The sequence below is a fragment of the Crinia signifera genome, chromosome 3, assembly GCF_055691185.1.
Source record: "Crinia signifera chromosome 3, ASM5569118v1, whole genome shotgun sequence".
In the NCBI taxonomy this organism is placed as follows: domain Eukaryota; kingdom Metazoa; phylum Chordata; class Amphibia; order Anura; family Myobatrachidae; genus Crinia; species Crinia signifera.
Window position 1 is genome coordinate 198,415,528 of NC_139219.1, and position 22,620 is coordinate 198,438,147.

The 22,620-nt window shown below is 43.4% G+C and overlaps 1 protein-coding gene across 6 annotated transcripts in view; it reads left to right on the top strand.

Annotated features, from left to right (window-relative positions):
- Positions 1 to 22,620, top strand: part of ASRGL1 (asparaginase and isoaspartyl peptidase 1) — a 40,661-nt gene that overhangs the window by 12,893 nt on the left and 5,148 nt on the right. For all 6 annotated transcript variants that reach the window (XM_083177243.1, XM_083177246.1, XM_083177241.1 and 3 more), the window contains 3 exons: positions 8,343 to 8,497; positions 17,922 to 18,040; positions 20,429 to 20,539. In XM_083177243.1, coding sequence (XP_083033369.1) covers positions 8,343 to 8,497; positions 17,922 to 18,040; positions 20,429 to 20,539 — 385 coding nt within the window. The remainder of the gene's footprint in view (positions 1 to 8,342; positions 8,498 to 17,921; positions 18,041 to 20,428; positions 20,540 to 22,620) is intronic.

Below are 22,620 nucleotides of genomic sequence, written 5' to 3' on the forward strand. Positions count from 1 at the left end.
TTTCAATCTTTTACAAATCATTGAAATGTACTAAAATATAACCTTATAACACACAAGTTATGTTGGCATGTGTAAAAACTCCTGTGAATAAAAACTGACATAATTCCTTATAATTGGAAACTCCTGGTAAGTTGTCACCCCTGATTGTGATGTGTTTAAATGCACCTGTCCAGCCTTGCATGGTAACAGCATTTCTGCATGACTTCTAATGTAAATTCAATCAGGCGTTCTCCTATGTTCGTGGTGATTTGGCCATAAAATTACCATAAAAATAGCTATCGCATTAGTGTTAGGCTTCAGGCATTCCATCTGTTCTAAAGCTCAAAGCAACTTTGCTTTTAAAGGTGAGGCAGTTACCCACAAACCTGTTGTAAAGCACCTAGGAAAACAGCTGACACAAGCTATAAGAAAGAAATGGGTACTTATTTCCTAGCACGGCGCCCATCGCATAAGATTGTATACCTTACTTAAGGCATACGATCTATACAACTGAAAAGATTTTTAATTGTATGTACAATATCGCATCTTATGGATCTTATGCATCCATAAGATAAAAGAGCCATCAACACCAACCCGAAGCGTGGCGAGCACAGCGAGCCCGTGAGGGGCGGCGGCACGCGTCCTCCGACCTTTTCATACCCCCACTATCCACGTCGGTGTGGAGTTGACTTTATATAGTGTGGCGAGATAGTGGGGGTATGAAAAGGTTGGAGGACGCGTACCGCCGCCCCTCGCGGGCTCGCTGCGCTTGCCACGCTTCAGGTTGGTGTTGATGGATCTTTTATCTTATGGATCTTATGCATCTTATGGATGCATAAGATCCATGGGTGCCGGACGGGTTCCCGACAGTCGGGATCCCGACAGTCATTATCCCGACGTCTGGATCCCGACTGTCAAAACGCCGACAGCCGGGTGCCCGACGGCCACCCGCTATTTTCCCTCGTGGGGGTCCACGACCCCCATAGAGGGAGAATAGAATAGGTGGCTCGCAGCGTGGCGAGCGCAGCGAGCCCGCAAGGGGCTTTTTTGCACTCGCCATGCTTTCTGACTCTGGATCCCGACAGTCATTATCCCGACGTCGGGATCCCGACTGTCAGAGTCCCATACCACACCCAGATCCATAAGATGCGATATTGTACATACAATTAAAAATCTTTTCAATTGTATATCTCGTCGATCTCCTCCATGCACAAACACATAAGATGCATGCAATGCTTGCAATATCGTCCCGACACATACAATCTAGATCGTGGGCGCCGTGCAAGGAAATAAGTACCAAGAAATGAATACAGGGTGCATGAGAAAATGTGATCACAAAAGGACTAATTAAAAAATGAATCTTATTAACAAAAAGCAATAAACCACTGCACTGGCCATTGCTAGATTTGGGGTGCAACGTGATGGTAGACCACATTGTTTAAATAGAAACCACAGGGGCTCTGCACTCACTTTATTAACTAACAGTATAAACAGTGGAGTTTTAATTTTATGTATTGATTAATGCATTTAAGCCTGCAGTCCCCTTCACAGGACTCCACTTTTCTGCAGTTTCTACTCTATTGCTCAAAATAATTACCATAAAAAGAGCTATCACAAGTTGTAGACTTCAGGTATGCTATCTTTTTTTTTTATGTTTTACGTACATTACAGTTTACACATTGGGACAAATGTTGCTATGATATGCAATGTCCTTTTTGGCTTGGCTGTTGTCGTTTACCAATGAATCTGATGACCTATTAGATCCAATGATAATCCTATATGCATGCTTACAAAGGGGTCTAATAAGAATTTAAAATATTTACAAGCTAATATTAAGTTCTATCTTTTCATTTTTATTCTCGGACAGGTTGCTACAAATAAATGAACTGTATATCTGGTTATAATCAGAATGCTTATTTATCAATATTTGATCTGTTATACTAATTTCTCTGTCGTCCATTCCGGTGACACAGCTATGATGGGATGTAGGAGGGGTCCGTAGGAGCCAGGCACCTATGCTTCAAGTCTTTGGGAGCAGGCACCTCCCTTCTGCATCCCACAATGCCCCAGTTAGTTTTAGGTGCCCACAGGAGTGGGTGCTATGCTTCGCAGCTGCGAAGTAATGGTAATGGTGCCCGCCATCTTGCATTGAGCGTGAAGACTGAAATCCCCTAGGGGAGTTGACGTCTTCTACAGGAGTCCAGTGCTGCTGGACAACTCCAAGTGATCCCATTGTAGGGGAGTTACTGGAGGTGAGGAGAGACACTCGTGGGAGCGGCTGAAGGGGGAAAGGTGCAAAAAACTGCAACCCTCCCCGCTGACCTGTGCTCTGGCGCCGTTTCTCTCTATGCTGCGGAGCTGAAACTGGGCAGAAATTGACACAGAGGTCTCTCCTGGAAAGCGCTTCCACCGCTGATCGCTGGCAACAGAGGAATCATAGATAAGTACACTGATACATTACTCTGTGCTTTGCCTGGCATTTTGCATTATGTTTTTAACATGATTGACGAGTGCACTAATGTTGCTGGGGAGGAGGGAGCGAGGGACATGTTTTATTGCAAAAACTGTAATGCAATGTTAACATGTGAACAAGGGGACCAGGGGGAGTTGTGCCCTTCCTGTGATGCTGTTCCCTGTGAGTCGCGGACCCTGAGGTCTGAAGTAGCTGAATCTGCCTGGGCTGTTACCTTAGGAAGGTCCATGAATGCCTTAACAGAAGCTTTGAACAGGCAAAAGGACTCTTTGTTAGGGTGTCCTGGCCATGTCCAGTCTTCTCAGGCTTCTGGGGGGTCGGTTACCCCGGTGCAGGGGGACCCCATTTTACTGCGGGCTATGCAGGATACTGCGCATGGTGTACATAAGATGACATCCCATATGGAGCAGTTTACCAAATCCTCTGAGGATATGGCGAGTAGACACGCTTTCTCTACCCCCCCCCCTCTTTTGAATTTAGATTCTGATCATGATGGGGTGTGTGAGGAGGATTTGGGTTGGAACCAGAGCGAGGAAGCAGACAATTCCGTTTCTGGCATTGAGGATTTAATTTTGGCTGTTGAGCAGGCTTTAAATTTAACTGACAAGGAAAAAAACCCTGCACACTGTGTGTTTAAAAAGAGTCGTAAGGATCCTGTTTCTTTTCCTTCAGATGAAGGGATGGTTTCTTTGTTAGGGGAAGCAGTAAAGTCCCCAGACAAACATTTGTTAATGTCTAAGAAATATGCGAATATGTACCCCATGCCGGAGGATCATATTAAGATTTGGGAAAAGATTCCGTTGGTTGATGCATCTGTGGCCAGATTATCTAAGTGGATAAAAAATTTTTTGGAAGGCGTGGGGTTCACGCTGCATCCCATTATTGCTTCGGCTTGGGTTGCGAAAGCAATGGTCAAATGGGCAGAGACTTTGGCCAGTCAGCTCCAGCATGATGCAGAGGCCTACTCATTAACTGAAAAGTTGAGATGTGCTGCTGAGTACATCTGTGAGGCTGGTGAGGAAGGCGCAAAGATGGTTTCTGTAACTTCCGTCACAGCCAGACGGGCACTTTGGCTAAAGGCATGGGAAGCGGATAGTGAATCCAAAAAGTCCTTGGAAACTCTACCCTTTAAGGGGGAGTTGCTCTTTGGTTCTGAATTAGAGGACATTATAAAACCGGCTACCGGGGGAAAGAGCACTTTTCTCCCTACTACTCCTAAGCCTTCAGGATCCAAATTTGGAGTGTTTAAGCCGTCCTTTCGTCCCCCCTTTCGAGGTGGAGCGTCTAAACGTGGACAGGCAGAGTGTGGAAGATTCCAGGCCGGTAGAGGAAGGACTCCAAAGGCGAGTCTTTGCAAAGAAACATGCAGCAAAAAGTGAGGACAAGTCCTCTGCAAGACAGGGCGGAGTCTCCCCATTCTGGGATCAGAGTGGGGGGTCGCCTCCTGCAGTTTCGGAACAGGTGGAAAGAGTCCACCGGGGATCCCTGGGTTTTTTCCATTGTTTCCGAAGGTTACTGGATAAATCTCAGGGGTCCTCCCCCTCACAGATTTCTCCCTACTCCGTTACCACGGACCGCATCACTGAGGTCCGCGCTCCTGGGAGCAGACTTGTCTCTCAAGAAGAAAGGGGTGGTGGTCCCGGTACCTCAGGAGGAGAGAAAGAAGGGATTTTAGGTACTTATGTATTATCTGGGCTGCCAATTTTTTGATTGTATGCCTTAACTTAAGGCATACAATCAGATGCGATGCGATATCGCATACGACCATATCGCATGCGATGACCCGATTTTTCCATAGGATTCAATGTTAAAATGGACTGAGTTTATATCCAACTCCATGCCCACTTGGATAGTAGGGGTATGAAAAGGACCCCTTTTCCCATTGAATTCCATGTTAAAATGGACTCAGTCCATTTTAACATTGAATCCTATGGAAAAATCGGGTCCATCGCATCGCATCGCATGCGATATGGTTGGATGTGATGCGATGTGATGGACCCGATTTAAAAATCGGCAGCCCAGTTAGTACATAAGTACCGGATTTTATTCTATCCTGTTCTTAGTACCCAAACCAGACGGGTCTTTCAGACACATTCTAAATTTGAAATCTTTAAATCTTCATCTTTGGGTGGATCACTTTCACATGGAGTCTCTGCGGTCAGTGCTTTTAAGCATAGAGCCGGGAGAATTTCTGGCATCCAGTAGATATTCAGGATGCGTACCTCCATGTGCCTATCCACAGGGAACATCAGTCCCTGCTCCGGTTTGCAATCAGAGAGAACCATTGGCAGTTTCAGGCTCTGCCATTTGGGCTGGCAATGGCCCCAAAGGTTTCACAAAAGTGATGGAAGTCAAGGCTGCGGCCCTCAGGCTGAAGGGAATAAAAATTAATCCTTATCTGGACGACCTTCTATTCAAGGCAGAGTCAGCGGAGAAGCTTCAGGAACACCTGAGCATCGCAACACATTTCTTACGAACAGGGGTGGATACTAAATCTACCCAAGTCTCATTTGACACCCACACAGAGTCTGCGATTTCTGGGGGTGATTCTGGATACACACCTGCATGGGGTTTTTCTGCCAGAGCCCAAGGCAGTGGAAATTCGGCAGATGGTTTTGAATATTTTGCAAGCACCTGCACCTACGGTGTGGCAAGGAGTACGGTTGCTTGGGAAGATGGTGGCAACGTTTGAGATTCTTCATTTTTCCAGATTCCATTCCAGAATTTTCCAATGGAACATCCTGTCTTGTTGGTTGGGGAATGCAAAGATCATGAAACAGGAAAGATTGCTTCTGTCTCTGGAGTTGAGAGAATCACTGATCTGGTGGACAGATGTGGAGATTTTATAGCTTGGACGCGCCCTCCGATCCTCGGATTGGCTGGTCATCACGGCCGATGCCAGTCTCAAGGGTTGGAGGGGTTGGTAGTTCTTAATCTACGGCTACAGGGCCTATGGACAAAGAAGGAATCCAGGCTTCCCATCAATATTCTGGAACTTCAGGCTGTCTGGAATCCGTTGCTGCAGGCGGAGGAATTCCTCTGAGGTTCACCCTTGCGGGTTCAATCCGACAATGCCACAACAGTGGCCTACCTGAACCACCAGGGCGGGACACGCAGCATGATGGCAATGAAGGAAGTCTCCCAGATTTTCACTTGGGCAGAGAGCAACGTTCCTGTGTTGTCGGCTGTCTTCATTCCAGGGATCAGGAATGTGGAAGCGGATTTTCTCAGCAGGGAGACACTGCTGGAGGGAGAATGGTCACTTCATCAGGAAGTGTTCCAGGAGATTGTGGATCGCTGGGGTCTGCCAGACATAGACCTGATGGCGACAAGGAGCAACTGTCAGGTGTGGCGCTTTTGCTCTCGATCCATCAGCTTGGGCAGTGGATGCCATGACATTTCCTTGGAATTTTCACATGATTTACATATTCCCTCCTTTTCCCATGCTCCCGAGGGTATAGAAGAGAGTGAAGGGTCAGGGAGTGCAGACTATTCTAATTGCCCCAGGAGGTCGTGGTACTCCGACGTACTGAGGTTGTCAACGGATTCTTGGCGACTCCCGCTTCGGCAGGCCTTACTAAAGCAAGGGCCGTTTCTTCACTCAGACCCTGCTCGTCTCAATTTGACGGCGTGGCTTATAAAACCTCCTTATTAAAGAAGGGGTTTTGGGATGCGGTAATACAGACCATGCTTAGGGCTCGTAAGCCTGTCTCTGCAGGTTTTATGAGTTCGCGTCAGAGGACGCTTCATTTGGACGGGCAGTGATGAGAACTGTCGGTCTGAGCGTACCCTCCCAACCGGCTCGTGAACGTCCCATCGTAGCTGTGTCACCGGACTGGACAACAGAGAAAAGGGGATTTTTGTAAGAACTTACCATTCAAACCCCTTTCTCTGAGTCCAGTCCAGTGACACAGCGATCCCTCCCTTACGCTCAGTAAGTTATACCGTTCATGTGTTATCGTGTTATGGTGCTTTATGTTTGCATATAAGATGTTCAGGCATTGTGCTGAGTTTTGTATCCTAGTGTGCTCTTGAAGTTAAACTGAGGCATTGTGGGATGCAGAAGGGAGGAGCCTGCTCCCAAAGACTTGAAGCACAGGTGCCTGGCTCCTACGGACCCCTCCTACATCCCATCGTAGCTGTGTCACTGGACTGGACTCAGAGAAAGGGGTTTGACAGTAAGTTCTTACAAAAATCCCCTTATTAGTGTTGATCTGAAGTGCCCCTATGTTAAACCACAAGGGTATTTAAGGTACATTTTAAGTAGTATAATTAGGGCATTTCTTGATCCCTTTAAGACAGGACCATAAAAGAGAAATAGACAAGATCCTAGTCTGTTTTGCTATTTCAAATGAAGGTCAATCTGCTAACGGCTATGGTAATTAAACCTATTTAGTAATTGCCCCAAGGTAACTATAGAGTTAATTGTCTTTTACAACATTAAGCTTATTGAAACTTTACATTGCAAAAGATGCAGCCCAGGGAAATGAATGTTAAATTCTCCCTTAAGTGTTCTCTAGATGAACGTTGATTTATGCTTTTACTTTGATCATTAATATATTCTGCCTTTTAAATGATTTTAAATCAACCTTAACATTTACTGTTTCTATGAATAGTCACTCACTGTTCAGCAGTGAGAGACTCCAAAATATGAAAAAAAAAAAAAAATTGGTACCTATAACTTGCTTTATGCTATTGTTAGGGGGTGGCTTGGCCGTTCCCGAGCACTAGTCCTGTCCAGCACCCTGGGACAAGCAGCTGTGAAGGAGCTCCGGTGACAGGGGACTGTAGCGCCCATATTCTGGTGTCTGCTGGGCAGCAAGGCAGAAGCGCTGGGAACATTGCTAGGCAATGCCCCAAACTTCCGGGTTCCGTACAGCTTTAGGGATTCAGACAGCATCAGGTGACGTGTCCCACGCCAGATGAGGGCTGGTCTTTTGAATAAAGCCCGGCTCATCTCTCTCTGAGGTGCCAGTTATAGCGTCTTGTCTGCCTGTCCTGCCACAGTGTGTCCAGCGCATTCCCTGCCTGCTCCAGAGAGTCACTGACTGTATCTGCTCATTCCACCTGCTTCAGATAAGTCCAGTTCTCCTGCACTATCCTTTTATTTTTGATTATATCATCTCTGTGCATTGTTGCACTTTCAGGGTATATCCTCTGCATTGTTGCATCACCTGTTTAAAAGGGATCTTGTGTATACCAGTTAAGATCTTGTGCATTGTTGCACCTCCTGTGTTTTAGGGATTTGTGTATCCTAAATAAGACCTTGTGCATTGTTGCACCCGTAGGCCCATACTTCCCATGTATAGTGGGTTGTGTGTGGTTAGTCTTTCTATAACCTCCTTTTGTGGTGTCAAGCCTCCTTGTCCCTCATTAGGACCTGGTGGCATTGGAGTGTGGGCAGACCTAATTTGCCCCCACAAACGTGGCTGTTCTAGGTGAAGCCTTAGTTTGCAGGAGGCAGAAAGGACTGCTAGGCATCCGCAACCAGGTCTCCACACATCACTCTTAACAGCTATGGGATGTAGTTACTTAGATCAGAATGGAGATAGAGAGCATATAGCTTATGATAATATGCACTCCAAAGGGGCGCAATGGTGCTCAGCTCAATGAACAAACAATTGTTTTTAATCATAAATTTTTTTTTAGTTACTTAGACTACAGAATATCAACCACAGAATGTTGCCAGTAGTGACTCTGCACAGGGACCTGGGTCAGACCCGGGTATTTTGTGAAAGGGGTATAAGTTTCATTATAGGTTGTAACAAGCATTTTTCCAGTATGTCTTTGACTGAAATTCCCACGTGCATATTGTTAATTTACACAGCAACATGGTGACATCTAGTGGACATTTCCTAATGGACAGGCCAATCATTTTTCTTTATCCCAGACAGATCACATGCTGTTAACTTGTAAAGGAGCCTCTTTATTTGCGAAGACACAAGGCATTCCAGAAGTTCCTGGTGAACAACTTGTCACGGAATATTCTAGAGCTAGATGGAAGAACAATCTGAAGCCTGGTTCATATCCAGTGGCATCTCAATTGTAAGACTATACATACACCAAATCCTGATCATCATAATAGCAGCAGCATTTAATCAGAAATAAGCTTAAGTTCATGTCTGTTTCATAATAAAGTTAGTTAGAATCCATACGTAAATTGCCATTTTAGTAGAAATGCATGGCACAGTAGACTTTCTACTTATTTAAAATAAGTAAATAGATAGCAAGAGCAAGTTAGTTCCGTTAATATAGACATGTGTTTCCTATTTGTGTAAGCAGCATTTGCTGAAGTGATTTCTCAAAATGAAAGAGGCTTTGCAGAACAGACATCCATAATTACATATGTAATGTACAGCTACAAATGTAGCCGCACTCATCGTTGCGGCTGTGAATGGATGTTTAAAATAAACATCCATTCCCAGACCATAGGGAACACCCACATCATTCGATATTAATATTTTTTAATGGATATTACAATGTAGCCATTAGGTTATTTTTCTTATAATAATGCTATTTTATGTAATTATTTAATGTGGTTTTTATGGAATTCGATTTGAAAACTTATTAAGGTGCAATTGTCACCTCCTACTGGGGCTTTTGGAGGTTACTGACTGATGCTAGGCCAGCCCTCTGACGAAGTCGATGACAAAATGTTTAGCAGCGTGGCCTAGCATCGTCACTGAAACGAAGGAGTCCTGGATGCGAGTGTAACTGGCTCCAACACAATATCATGCGGTTTGTTTGCGGTCTGTATACCGCTGTCTGTGGTACATGATCCATGTTTTGTGTGTGCAACTATTAAAATAAGTTTTTACTAAGATATTTGCACTATGAGGCACCTGTTTTCATCATTTTAGATATATACCAATCAAAGATTATGGGTGTGCTCAAACCATGCAGTCCTCAGCACTTGGTGTTAGCGTCTCTCATAAAAAATGTCTCTAGTGCTTTACGTCCAGGACACCCACACTTAGGCCCTTATTCTGATTAAGTCAGATGGCTGCGTGTTCAGTCGGACGGCCGATGTATTGTGTTTGCGCATGTGCAGAGGCGTTTCTGCGCATGTGCGAATGCCGCGCACGTCCGAATATGGCGTGAATTCCGTAAAGAAAACGTTAGGTCGGAACAATCCGAGCAGGAGGTGGAGAGGGGCGTGCAGGGCTGTTTGGGCTCATTACCATATGCGTACGCCCCGCGTTTCATGGGCGTTCCCATGAAAACGCTGGGCGTACGTATGGTAATCCGGCCGTGACGCATGTGTGGGGGCAGACAGCTGACCTAGCCGGATGCCAGCTGCCCACCCATATCCCTGCTTTCGCACGGAGAAATGTCCGAGTGGTCTGAAGCACTCGGAGCTGTCTGACCGCTTGGTCCATCATTCGATGGTCGGCGACCATCGGAAGATGGGGGAAGTTCCCACAGATGGGGGAGTTGTTCACATGAAACATCCACTTGCGGTCCGTTCGCACAGCATCTTATCTCATTCTGATGGTGTGAGCAATCCGTACGGTAGGCGGGGCTAAGAACATTCGATGGCCGTCTGAAAATACGCATCCGTCCGAGTCAACTAGAATAAGGGCCTTAGTCCAAAATCTTTAGACTGTTGCTTCCCGATGTATAAACCCGAGTCCAGCGGGTGCTAAATTTCTGCAAAAATAAGGAAACAAAGGGAGCGCCTCATAGTGTAATATTTTCTTTAATAAACTTTAAAAACTAGTTCACAGAAAAAAGCCCAGAGGATAATACTCGTACCGAATCTTTCCTCAGCTGTGGACTGAAATACCACTAGGTTTTATATCTACCACTGTCACGACACCGCATGCAGGCTCTCCACCAGCAGGACTCTGGAGCCACAATACCACACAGACCGGGAACGCTCTCCTCCGTGTAGCAGCCACACACGACGACGGGCAGGATCACAGTTGCGTCATGCAGGCCACGCCCCAAACGCGTTTCGTCAATCAGACTTCGGCAGTGGGCTGGTCTGCGTGACACCAGATGCTGCTTTACATATACATTGCAACTAATCCCTCTCCGGCCATTGCTGGGTAGCTTGTCCATTTAGAAAAAGGCGGGTTTCATTCATTTCACGAATACTCATTTAATATGCACGAGTGCTAAGTCCCTCCGGGGATTTTATCATAAAACTTAATGAGGATAGTGTTTAGCACCTCATTTTTCACAAGAAAGAGTTTTTTTTAGTGTCCGCAAAGGAGATAGTTCTTATTTACCAGTATGGTGCTTAGAAATATTTTTGGGGAGACTTAGTCTGTTTACATTAACTTCTGAGTATTGTTAGAATATCTCTATTTTTTTATTAGAAAACCTTTTGCCACATAGTACATAAATCCTCTCATTTTGTCTTCACTAATCACTCCGTGCTTTTCCTAAATCAGTGGTTCCCAAACTTTTTCAAATCACGGCACCCTAGAGCAACAAAATATTTTCAAGGCACCCCTAGGCCAAATGCTTCTTATCGAGAAATTTAGAGAAAAAATATATAATATTAAGTCCATTGTGTGTATATGTCAGTTATGTGGGGAGGGACAGGATATGCTTCTGTTTGTCCACATATATTATAATTGGCAGCCACAAGCACTGGTTTTGCCTGGTACATTGACCATAAATAATATGAATTGATCTTGGTCCACCAACCCAAGGCAGCCCTGCAAGGGTCCTGAGACACACCAGGGTGCCTAGGCACACAGTTTGGGAACCACTGTCCTAAATGGATCAGCTTTACAATTAAAAATTATATCATCTCAGGAAACCTTTCAAGACTATTTGTGTAGCAATAAAATGAGACTTTATATTAACACTAATAGTATAAAGTATCAGCTTTTAAATAGTAACATTTTTTTATATACAATACAGCATAGTTGGAAGTGCTGATTTGGAATAAAAAATTTCAATACATACATATCATTTAAAATAAAGATTACACAGGACTGACATTTAGAATTCTTAAAAACAGTTCTTCTAGGCCCCCAGAGGGTATATACGCACATTAATGGTTTCTTCAAGCGGGGCATGTATATGATCATGTCTAAGCACCATACTGGTAAATAAAAACTATCTCCTTTGCAGACACTAAAATAACTCTTGTGAAAAATGAGGTGCTAAACACTATCCTCATTAAGTTTTATGATAAAATCCCCGGCGGGACTTAGCAATCGTGCATATTAAATGAGTAATTGTGAAATTAATGAAACCCGTCTTTTTCTGAATGGACTAGCTACCCGGCAATTGCCGGAGAGGGATTAGTTGCAATGTATATGTAAAGCAGCATCTGGTGTCACGCAGACCAGCCCACTGACGAAGTCTGAGTGACGAAACGCGTTTGGGGCGTGGCATGCGTGATGCAACTGTGATCCTGCTTGGCATCTTGTGTGTGGCTGCTACACGGAGGAGAGCGTTCCCGGCGTACAACGCTGTTCATGGAGGACGGTCTGTGTGGTATTGTGGCTCCAGAGTCCTGCTGGTGGAGAGCCTGCATGCGGTGTCATGACAGTGGTCGATATAAAACCTTATAAATACTTGGTACGAGTATTATCCTCTGGGATTTTTTTCTGTGAACTAATTTTTAAAGTTTATTAAAGAAAATATTACACTATGAAACGCCCCCTTTGTTTCCCTATTTTTGCCGAAGGGGAAAAAAAAAAAATGTCTATTTATACAATTGTGTATTCACTCAGATAATTTTTACAGGGTCTGTAACATGCAATAAATTTGCATTTTTTTCACTAAAAGAACTCCGTGAGTGCCGCCTGATTCTGCTAGATATATATATATTCTTCGTATTGCTGGCACTCACATATTGCTGTGGTTAAAATAGCTGGGGTGCCATTCCATAGAGGGCCAAATGGTAGGTCCAATAGTTATAGGTAGATTGTGTTGGAGACACTCACCAGTCTTTTAGCAGAGTCACATAAAAATTTTAATCAGGCAGCATGGCAATCACAGAGGGTCGACGTTTCGGTCCACCTCTAGGACCTTTGTCAAGAGCAATGGCATACATCAATGCAGCGATATTTATACACAGCTTAAACCGGAAGTGATACTCCTTAATTACTGTGGTCACAATAGGTTCACCACATACAACAATAGATACAGCCTAATAGAAAAATGCACTGGGTAATATTTACAACATCAATCATTATTATTTTTAAATGTTATACTGTACCTTGTTAATGATCTCGTTTAGGGAGGTGAATGGACTGCGTGGAGCGCAGCGAGACGCATGCCGCCAGATGTTGTGGGGCAGCGTGTAACCAGGAATGTGTTCCTCTATTGAGGGATACACTTTCACCAAGCAGGAGCGTGTAACAGCGTCACCTGACCAGGAAATGTCTGGCTGGTGCGTGTCACGCTTCTGGGGGTAGTTCTATGGGCGGACAAAGCAGAGGGAAGCACTGACAACAGCGCTTCCTCTGTATGGAACGCAATATGCGTTCCACCTCATAGTATATACGTTTGAAGCATCAATTACGCTATTCCTAGCATGATAGTGCTTGTATAGTGCCACAGGCATATTAAATCAAATTTAGCGATAATATAAGGGAGTCCACTTATCAGGTTTTGCTGTTGTATAATGACATTTATGTTCTCTATTTTATGCTAAATACATGGAGTGCAACAAATAATGAGTGAATGAAATAAGAAAAAAAACGTGAAAAAAGCGTGATAAAACATAAATAAAGGAAACTTAAAGTATTAATAACGATAAAATATGGCATACTACAGCATAAGTATATAAGTCATTGCTAGCATATTAGGCAAGGGTGCATTGTGGTTATACTAGTGTCACGGGCTGTATCGCAAATGGTACATCTTAATAAAGTAAAGATGAAATAAAGATATTATTCATCTAAAAAGATATTATAATGGATTGAATCATTCAGGCCCCGCGGCCAGATAGTGTCCAGCTTATAAATCCACATCGCCTCACGGCGCAGAAGTATTTTTGCTCTGTTACCACCTCTCGGTAGTGGCGGTATCCTTATCATGCATCGTAGTGAAGATAGAGGATGTTTTTCGGACAAAAAATGCTTGGCCACCGGTTTGTCAGTTATACCGGTTTGAAGTGCCGTCGAAATGGATGACCTGTGGTTGGCCATGCGTTGCCTAAATGGGCAGGTGGTTTTACCCACATAGGTTAGAGAGCATGGGCACTTTAAGATATAAACCACAAAGTCCGAGGTACACGATAATCGGTGTCGTATCTCTATCTTCTTCCCAGTATAGGGATGATGGAATGAAGGGCCAGTATTCATGCTGCGGCATGTTGTGCACCCGGTGCATTTATAGCAGCCCAATTTTGGGGTCGTCAACCATGTGCTTGAGCTGGTGATAGGCGTCAATTCTGGTCTCATTAATTGGTCCTTGAGGTTGCGACCTCTCTTGTAGCTGACAAGGGTTTTTTTGGGCAATTTACCCTTAAAGACAGGATCGGTGGAAAGAATGTGCCAATGCTGCCTGATGTTTTTATGCAATATGTGGCTCGCTGTGTTGTAGGTCGTTGTGATTACAAACGGGTCACTCAGTTGTTTCTTGTTGTTCATTTGACTGGTATTATGTATTTTGTGTGCTTTCTGTAGGCATTTCATTATCGAGGGTTTGTCGTATCCTCTGTGCCTAAAGCGCAAAATCATCTCCTGTATTTGTACTTCCGCATTGTTGGGGTCTGAATTATTTCGGAACACGCGCAGGAACTGTGATATTGGCAGATTCCGCTTCAGTCCTACTGGGTGGAAGCTCTCTGATCTTAAAAGCGTGTTGCGGTCAGTGGGTTTGCGATACAGCCTGTGACCATAGCCGCTGTCAGTACAATACACGGTGACATCTAGAAACTCAATTGACTCTTTCTGGATGTTAATAGTCAATCTTATGGGTGAATTAAGGTCATTCAGATGGTTGAACATCGCTTGCAGAGACTCATGAGTATCATTCCATATAAGGAAGATATCAAAGATAAATCGATGGTAAAATGCCAATTTACCTCCAAACTGCGGGTGTATATGGGTCCGTTCATACGCGTCCATAAATAGGTTCGCGTATGACGGTGCAATGTTGCTACCCATAGCGGTACCCGCAGTCTGGAGGTAATATCGGTCAGCATATCAGAAATAGTTGCATGTCAGTGCAAGTTCCAACAGTGCAATCAAAAAGTCAATTGGAGGATGGGTATGATTGTTAAGTATGAGTACTTCCCTGACTGTCTGGAGGCCCAAATCATGAGGGATAACCGTGTATAAGGACGTAACGTCCATGGTTACCAATAGGTTACTCTCATTGAACGGTACAGTCATGATTTTCTTGATAAAGTCTGTCGTATCTTTCAAATAGCTATTGGTTTTTTGGACCAGCGGCTGCAAAAAACTATCTAAATAGATAGCAATATTTGAGAATAGCGAGCCCCTGGCAGATATTATAGGTCTGCCAGGGGGCTGCTGCAGTGTCTTGTGTATCTTGGGTGTCAGATACAAAATCGGACAGATTGGAAAATCAGTCATAAGATAGTTATACAAGTCCTGGTTTATCCATTGGCTGATTAGGGCCTCAGAGAGTAGGGTTTTAACTTTGGTTTGAAAAGCACTCGTTGGATCCCCATCGAGGCATTTGTACGTATTAGCATCACTTAATTGGCGCGTTGCCTCAGCGTGGTAGTCAACAGTGTTGAGGACCACCACAGCTCCCCCTTTGTCCGCCGGTCTAATGGTAACATTCTTGTTGTTTTTTAATGATCGCAAGGCGTTTTTTTCAGGGTAGGTTAAGTTTTGTCTCCTTAGGTTGGGGTGAGCTGTGGTGGTCGGTATATCACTGTCCACTAGTCTGTTAAAGATCTTGATGCTTGGGTTAAATGACTGTGGGTCGTATGCACTTTTTCGTTTGAACGCGGTCGCAGGAGCAACAGATGTAGAATCACAGAATTTCTCTGCAAGACGCAGTTTTCTAGACATCTTATATTTGTCTATGGACCACTGGAAAGGGTCAAACGGTACAGTGGGTATAAATGAGAGACCTTTAGCTAATAAATCGGTTTCAGGTTTAGACAGTTTATGTGAAGATAGATTATCGCTAAATTTGATTTAATATGCCTGTGGCACTATACAAGCACTATCATGCTAGGAATAGCGTAATTGATGCTTCAAACGTATATACTATGAGGTGGAACGCATATTGCGTTCCATACAGAGGAAGCGCTGTTGTCAGTGCTTCCCTCTGCTTTGTCTGCCCATAGAACTACCCCCAGAAGCGTGACACGCACCAGCCAGACATTTCCTGGTCAGGTGACGCTGTTACACGCTCCTGCTTGGTGAAAGTGTATCCCTCAATAGAGGAACACATTCCTGGTTACACGCTGCCCCACAACATCCGGCGGCATGCGTCTCGCTGCGCTCCACGCAGTCCATTCACCTCCCTAAACGAGATCATTAACAAGGTACAGTATAACATTTAAAAATAATAATGATTGATGTTGTAAATATTACCCAGTGCATTTTTCTATTAGGCTGTATCTATTGTTGTATGTGGTGAACCTATTGTGACCACAGTAATTAAGGAGTATCACTTCCGGGTTAAGCTGTGTATAAATATCGCTGCATTGATGTATGCCATTGCTCTTGACAAAGGTCCTAGAGGTGGACCGAAACGTCGACCCTCTGTGATTGCCATGCTGCCTGATTAAAATTTTTATGTGACTCTGCTAAAAGACTGGTGAGTGTCTCCAACACGGTAGTGCCACGGGTGCCTTCTGATAACAGTCAGGTAGTCGAATAAAAGACAGCGTCACTCCAGTGGACTTTTTAGAAAATGACTTGTATTGTAGAAATCAGTAGTATATCGACATACATCTACTGCATCAACGTTTCAATGTACATAGACATTTTTCTCAAGATGAGATGTATGGACAAACGTAGTATCACAGTAAGCAGATACATATATACTCACCAGCATGGACATGAAGGGGCTGGTGAGTATATATGTATCTGCTTACTGTGATACTACGTTTGTCCATACATCTCATCTTGAGAAAAATGTCTATGTACATTGAAACGTTGATGCAGTAGATGTATGTCGATATACTACTGATTTCTACAATACGTCATTTTCTAAAAAGTCCACTGGAGTGACGCTGTCTTTTATTCGAATATATATATATATATATATATATATATATAGAGAGAGAGAGAGAAAAGGGGTTTTCAGGGTGCGCTAGGACCTTTCAATTATTTAAGACAGTATGGTTTAAAATAGGAAAAATTTAATAAACATTTGCTCACAGAGCATAGCAGTATAAACAAAGGTCGATTTGATACACTTTACAATGTATAAAATGACATAAACACAATTCAGGTCAACAGTCGAAATGCGCCCAATAGGCCCAACGCGTTTCGTCGTGAACACGACTTCCTCAGGGGCACAATACAACAGTAGGCAATTATGGTCACACAGTCAATGGTTTAGGGTTTGGACACCAACCAAATATAGAAATTTCACAAAGAGGAGATGTCCTTAGGTGATTATAACATAATGTCCACCAGCTTGTTTACAGATGAATAAACAAATAGAGAAACCATTCAAAGTTATACGGCTATAATGACCACTTTCAATTGTAGATAGATAAGGGGAATTAGTAGCCCAATGGAAAGATGTGTACTGCTCAGCTCCAAAAGTGAAAGTGCTTTCACTTTTGGAGCTGAGCAGTACACATCTTTCCATTGGGCTACTAATTCCCCTTATCTATCTACAATTGAAAGTGGTCATTATAGCCGTATAACTTTGAATGGTTTCTCTATTTGTTTATTCATCTGTAAACAAGCTGGTGGACATTATGTTATAATCACCTAAGGACATCTCCTCTTTGTGAAATTTCTATATTTGGTTGGTGTCCAAACCCTAAACCATTGACTGTGTGACCATCATTGCCTACTGTTGTATTGTGCCCCTGAGGAAGTCGTGTTCACGACGAAACGCGTTGGGCCTATTGGGCGCATTTCAACTGTTGACCTGAATTGTGTTTATGTCATTTTATACATTGTAAAGTGTATCAATTCGACCTTTGTTTATACTGCTATGCTCTGTGAGCAAATGTTTATTAAATTTTTCCTATTTTAAACCATACTGTCTTAAATAATTAAAAGGTCCTAGCGCACCCTGAAAACCCCTTTTCTCTCTATGTCTATACTGGGTCCTTTTTCTCTCTATGTCTATACTGGGTCCTATCTAACAGGGGACCCCCTCAGGGTTGCTGCTTAACTAAATTCACTGAGCGCATTGTGTGGCCTTCTTTTTCTCGAGATATATATATATATATATATATATATATATATATATATGTATATGTGTGTGTGTGAGGGTAAGAGTTTACTCTTACTAGCTGCTTACAAATACAGTACCGGTTATATTTTGTTTATTCTTTAAAAACACTTGGCATTAATTAACATGTATATTATTTTATTGGTAGAGGTTTGGGAACAGTTGGAGCTGTTGCTATTGACAGTCAAGGAAATGTGGCTTCAGCAACATCTACCGGCGGTATAACCAATAAAATGGTCGGCCGTGTTGGGGATACAGCATGTATAGGTGAGAGTAACCTCTAAAATAAAGATGTGCAATTTCTACAATAATTAATTTGAATTCAGAAGTGTATGGATTATTGAGTCAACCCATATTAGGTTGACATGCACTGGGTTGACCACAGAAGGGCGGCAGGGTTGGAAGGTCGAAACAAGAATTTGGTCAACAATGGCTAGACTGACAGTCAAAAAGTAGACATGAGTTTTTCAAGTTTTGTGTCCCGAATGTCGACATAGATGACATGGACACCGTCAAAGTGTACCGCATCCCCTCACATGGCTCTTAAATGCTTCGGGCGCAGTGCCACGCTACGCTCGGCACACTATTCTTTTCTACCTCCATTTCCTAGTGGATGGTTGAGCATAAAATACCACCTGTCAGCACATGTCGGCTCAAAAAACCCCCATGAAAAACTAATGTCAAACTTTTGACTGTTGACCTAGCCATTGTCAACCTTCCAACCCTGTCCCCCTTAGATCGACACATGAAATAGGTCAGCATGGCATGACGCGGAATACATGTAAAGTAATACGGGTCCCCTCGCTGCGCTCGCCACACTATATAAAATCAACTCCACGCCGACGTGGATGTTGGGGGTATGAAAAGGTCGGAGGAAGCGTACCGCCGCCCCTCGTGGGCTCGATGCGCTTGCCACGCTTCGGGATGGCATTGATAGTGGGGGTGCCGTGGGGGTGCATTTAACATTGTAAGCACCCATGCTTATACAATAAAAAATGGTATAGGGGGGCCAATGAACATTGAAAAAACCCATTAGGGTGCTTATACAATTTAAAATTGCATCGCATCCCATGTGGGTATATGGTATGGTATGGTATGGTATGCGATGCAATACAATGCATAAGATGCCAAACGACTGAAGATCGTGGGCGCTGTGCTAGGAAATAAGTACTGAAAAGTCTTTGACATTGTTTCAGACTTGGGGTAGAAGCTTTAGTAAACCTTCTTAGGGGAATATACAATTAGCCACAGTAGATTACCGTGGTTGGCGATTCCTCAGTAGCAATTCAGTTAGCCCCGATAGGCCTCACTTATTGTGGATTATGCTTTGTGTGCCTAATAGTTTTGTTTTTTTAAAAACTTGCTAGACTAGGTTAGCTTAATAATAGCCCATTTTTGTCATCCTAAAAAATTAGTGCAGCTAATGACAGTATATATCCACCTTATTGGGTAAACGCCTAGATGGTCCTAACATGCTGGAATTAATTTTATACAATAATAGTTTTGGACTTTACCTATTTGTTGCACTTAATTGTTTCAGATATTAAATTCTATGATCAAGAAAACCTGAGTAAATAAAAAAATAATTGGCCCCCTAAACCTATTAAACGATTGTCCTACTTTTTAGTAGCCACAATTGCATCCAAATGCTTCAGATAACTAGATGTCAGTCTTTCACATCATTGTGGAAGAATTTTGCTGTTACTTCAGACACATTGAAGAGTTTTCCAGCATTCTCTCAATTGCCACAGTCTCTCAATTAGATTTACTTTTAGCCAACTTTAGATTGCTAGTAAGATTCTATTTAATGCTGGGTACACACTACACAACGGGGCAGGATGGGGAAAGAGGGCCATGCAGCATGGCATCGCTACGATATCCCCAGATTGGGATGCATGTACAAATGACAGGGGTATTAAGAATTTGCCGTAACAAATGGTCGTTATCTGCAAATTTTGTTTAAAATATGGTTTAGTTGTGTCTCCGTTCGACAAGGCTGGCGGTAATGAAGCCTGATTTTTGTTTAGTGTAATTGATCCCAGTTGTCAAAATCCTTTTGGTTCATTGTTTTAAATTAGGCAGTTACTATATCACACAGAGTGAGTTAGTGTCGGATATCGTTTTGTCATATGTTCAGTCTGAAACAATTAAGAGGGGTATTAAAGGACCCTGACGGCGAGCAGTGCCTATAGCCTGCTGTCAGAGTTTTCAACTCCCTTCACTTGCCGTTTCCAACTTGCTGGTTCCTTTCGGCGAGGTGGAACGGCGAGTGTGGCCATTAGAACGGCAGGGCTCACCACAAAATGCAGCGGATTTGCGGCGAACCTGCGGGGAATCTGGTGATAATTCTGGCCTAACATATATGAATATGGTGAGGGGGTTTGACGGCGGGCATGTCTTTTCCTCGCCAAAAATAAGCCATCCTCACTGTAGAAAACCCCTTTGCCACAGCATTGAATACAGCCCTAAGTGTGACAAATATGCAAAACTAGAAAAAATAAGAAAGGATGCAAAAAGTTCCTCAATGTGGAAAGATATTCAAAAATTGGGGAGGGTTTGAGAGATGCATAGTAAATAATGTGTCCAAACCTTAATGGAGAATAGGAGAGGATTTTCTCCATTAGATTATAGTGTCTAAACTTGTCTCTGTTGTAGGTTCTGGAGGTTATGCCGATAATAATGTAGGTGCAATCTCAACCACAGGACATGGAGAAAGCATTATGAGAGTGACTCTAGCCAGACTTATCCTACATTATATGGAGAAAGGTAATCATCCTTGATATTTTTGTTGCATTGTAACGACAGTAATGACTGAGAATGGGGAACTTGTATAGTTTGTAATTTATTACAGCGCTATATTACATTTATTCTAGTGGAATGATATACAACACTAATACTTAAACTGTCTTTATCTAGTTGGTGACCCATGTTTTATTGTAATGTGTTAGATCAGTACATCATAATCCTTATAGTCAAACACTTATGTCTTCCATCTGTGACCGCACAGCCATGCCCATATCTGCAGAGAACAATCATTAACAAAGTGGCTGTGAGATAAACCATCTTCAGTTACAGTATTTAGTTCTGCTCAACAAAAACTTTAATATACGAGAGAAAGTGCCACTTGTGAGCAGTGGTTGCAGGTAACTTTTTATTATAACTGAATAAACATAAATTCACAATTGCTTATATAACAATTAATATCCAAATAATTGTTAAAACCAATCTCATTTCACCAGCATAATGTGTAGTACATCAAATAAACTCACCCTAATTGAAAAGTTAACAGAAGAGTACTCCTAGGGCACGGGTGTCAAACACAAGGCCCGCGGGCCAAATCCGGCCCGCCAGACCTCGTCATGTGGCCCGCGCGAGGAGATAGCAGGCAGGGCAGTGTGTCCCAGCTCCTGCCTAGGCCACCTCCTCTCACCCACCCCACCGCCTTACCTGTTCCTCCACTGTCGGCGGCCATGTTCCTGTAGGCACATATGTATGCGGCTACAGAAACATGGCCGCCGGCCTCCACGGCTACGTGGAGGAGGGCCCGGCCGCCTGTTCCCTCTGATGCCCGGCAGTGACAGACACTGGGTGGGGACGTCATGACGATGACGCCGCCCGCCCATGCGTCTGTAGAGAAGTAGGAGCAGGCAGGGAAGCTGGACCGGGAGTCGGGGACAGTGTGGCCGCAGCAAGCAGTGAAGAAAAGCTGGAAACCGCAGCAGCTGCAGGACAGACGGAGAAACAGTAAGTGAGGATGAGGATCACACTCACAATTAAAAAATATATATATATCTGCTGTTTCCTGAGGTGTCCCCGTGTATAATAATAATAATGCCATGACACCACAGGATGCTCCTCCTGTATAATCATTTATGTGTCATGGCATTACTTTTATTATATTATACAGGGGGAGCAGTCTGTGGTGTCATGGCATTATTATTATACAGGGGGAGCAGCCTGTGGTGTCATGGCATTCATTTTATATTATACAGGGGGAGCAGCCTGTGGTGTCATGGCATTATAATTATACAGGGGGACCTACAGATACAACCGGCCCTTTGAGGGTGACCAAACTGCTGATGCGGCCCCCGATGAATTTGAGTTTGACACCCCTGTCCTAGGGTATTATCCAGGTAGTGGTGAAAAGTCAAAAACAGCCACTTTCTGTTTAATTTTTATTTTTTTTGGTATTTCACCAATGGTTTCGTTTTTTTTTTTTTTACAGGCTATCCAATTTAGAATTTCTGGGGGAAAACAATATTCTAATCAAAAACCAAAGGTTCAGTGAAACCTGTGAGTTTTCATTATACGTAGCCCCAGTTTTATTTGAAATCAGGGCTGCGTTTGGGGATTTGGTTTCGCCTGAGGCAGGTGATACGAAATCTGCTGATAAGCTGCGGCCCATGCAAACTTAAGGGGTGTACACACGGAGCGATCCTTCTATACGATTTTGACTACATAGTCAAAATTGCTTAGAAGGTTAGTAAAGATCTCTGTCAAGGTTAGACAAATCTCCCTATAATATCGCTTAGTAAAAAAGAGTTGCCAGGCAAGAATATTTTGACTAGATCGCTGGCAGTCTAGTCAAAATTGCTGCTATTCACTGCTGAGGGAGATATTCACTACGCGATCTGCAATGAATACCAACCAAGTATGTTAATTCTAGTATAGTCAAAATCGCCCATAGACAAAATCGCTTAGTCAAAATCGCTGGTGCATTTAGTCAAATCGCTTAGTCAAAATCGCTTAGTTAAAGTCGCTCACTAGCAAAAATCGTTCCGTGTACACCCCTTTAGCAGAACTAATTGGATAGCCCCCAGGTGAAACAATTTGCTATGGTAATTTAC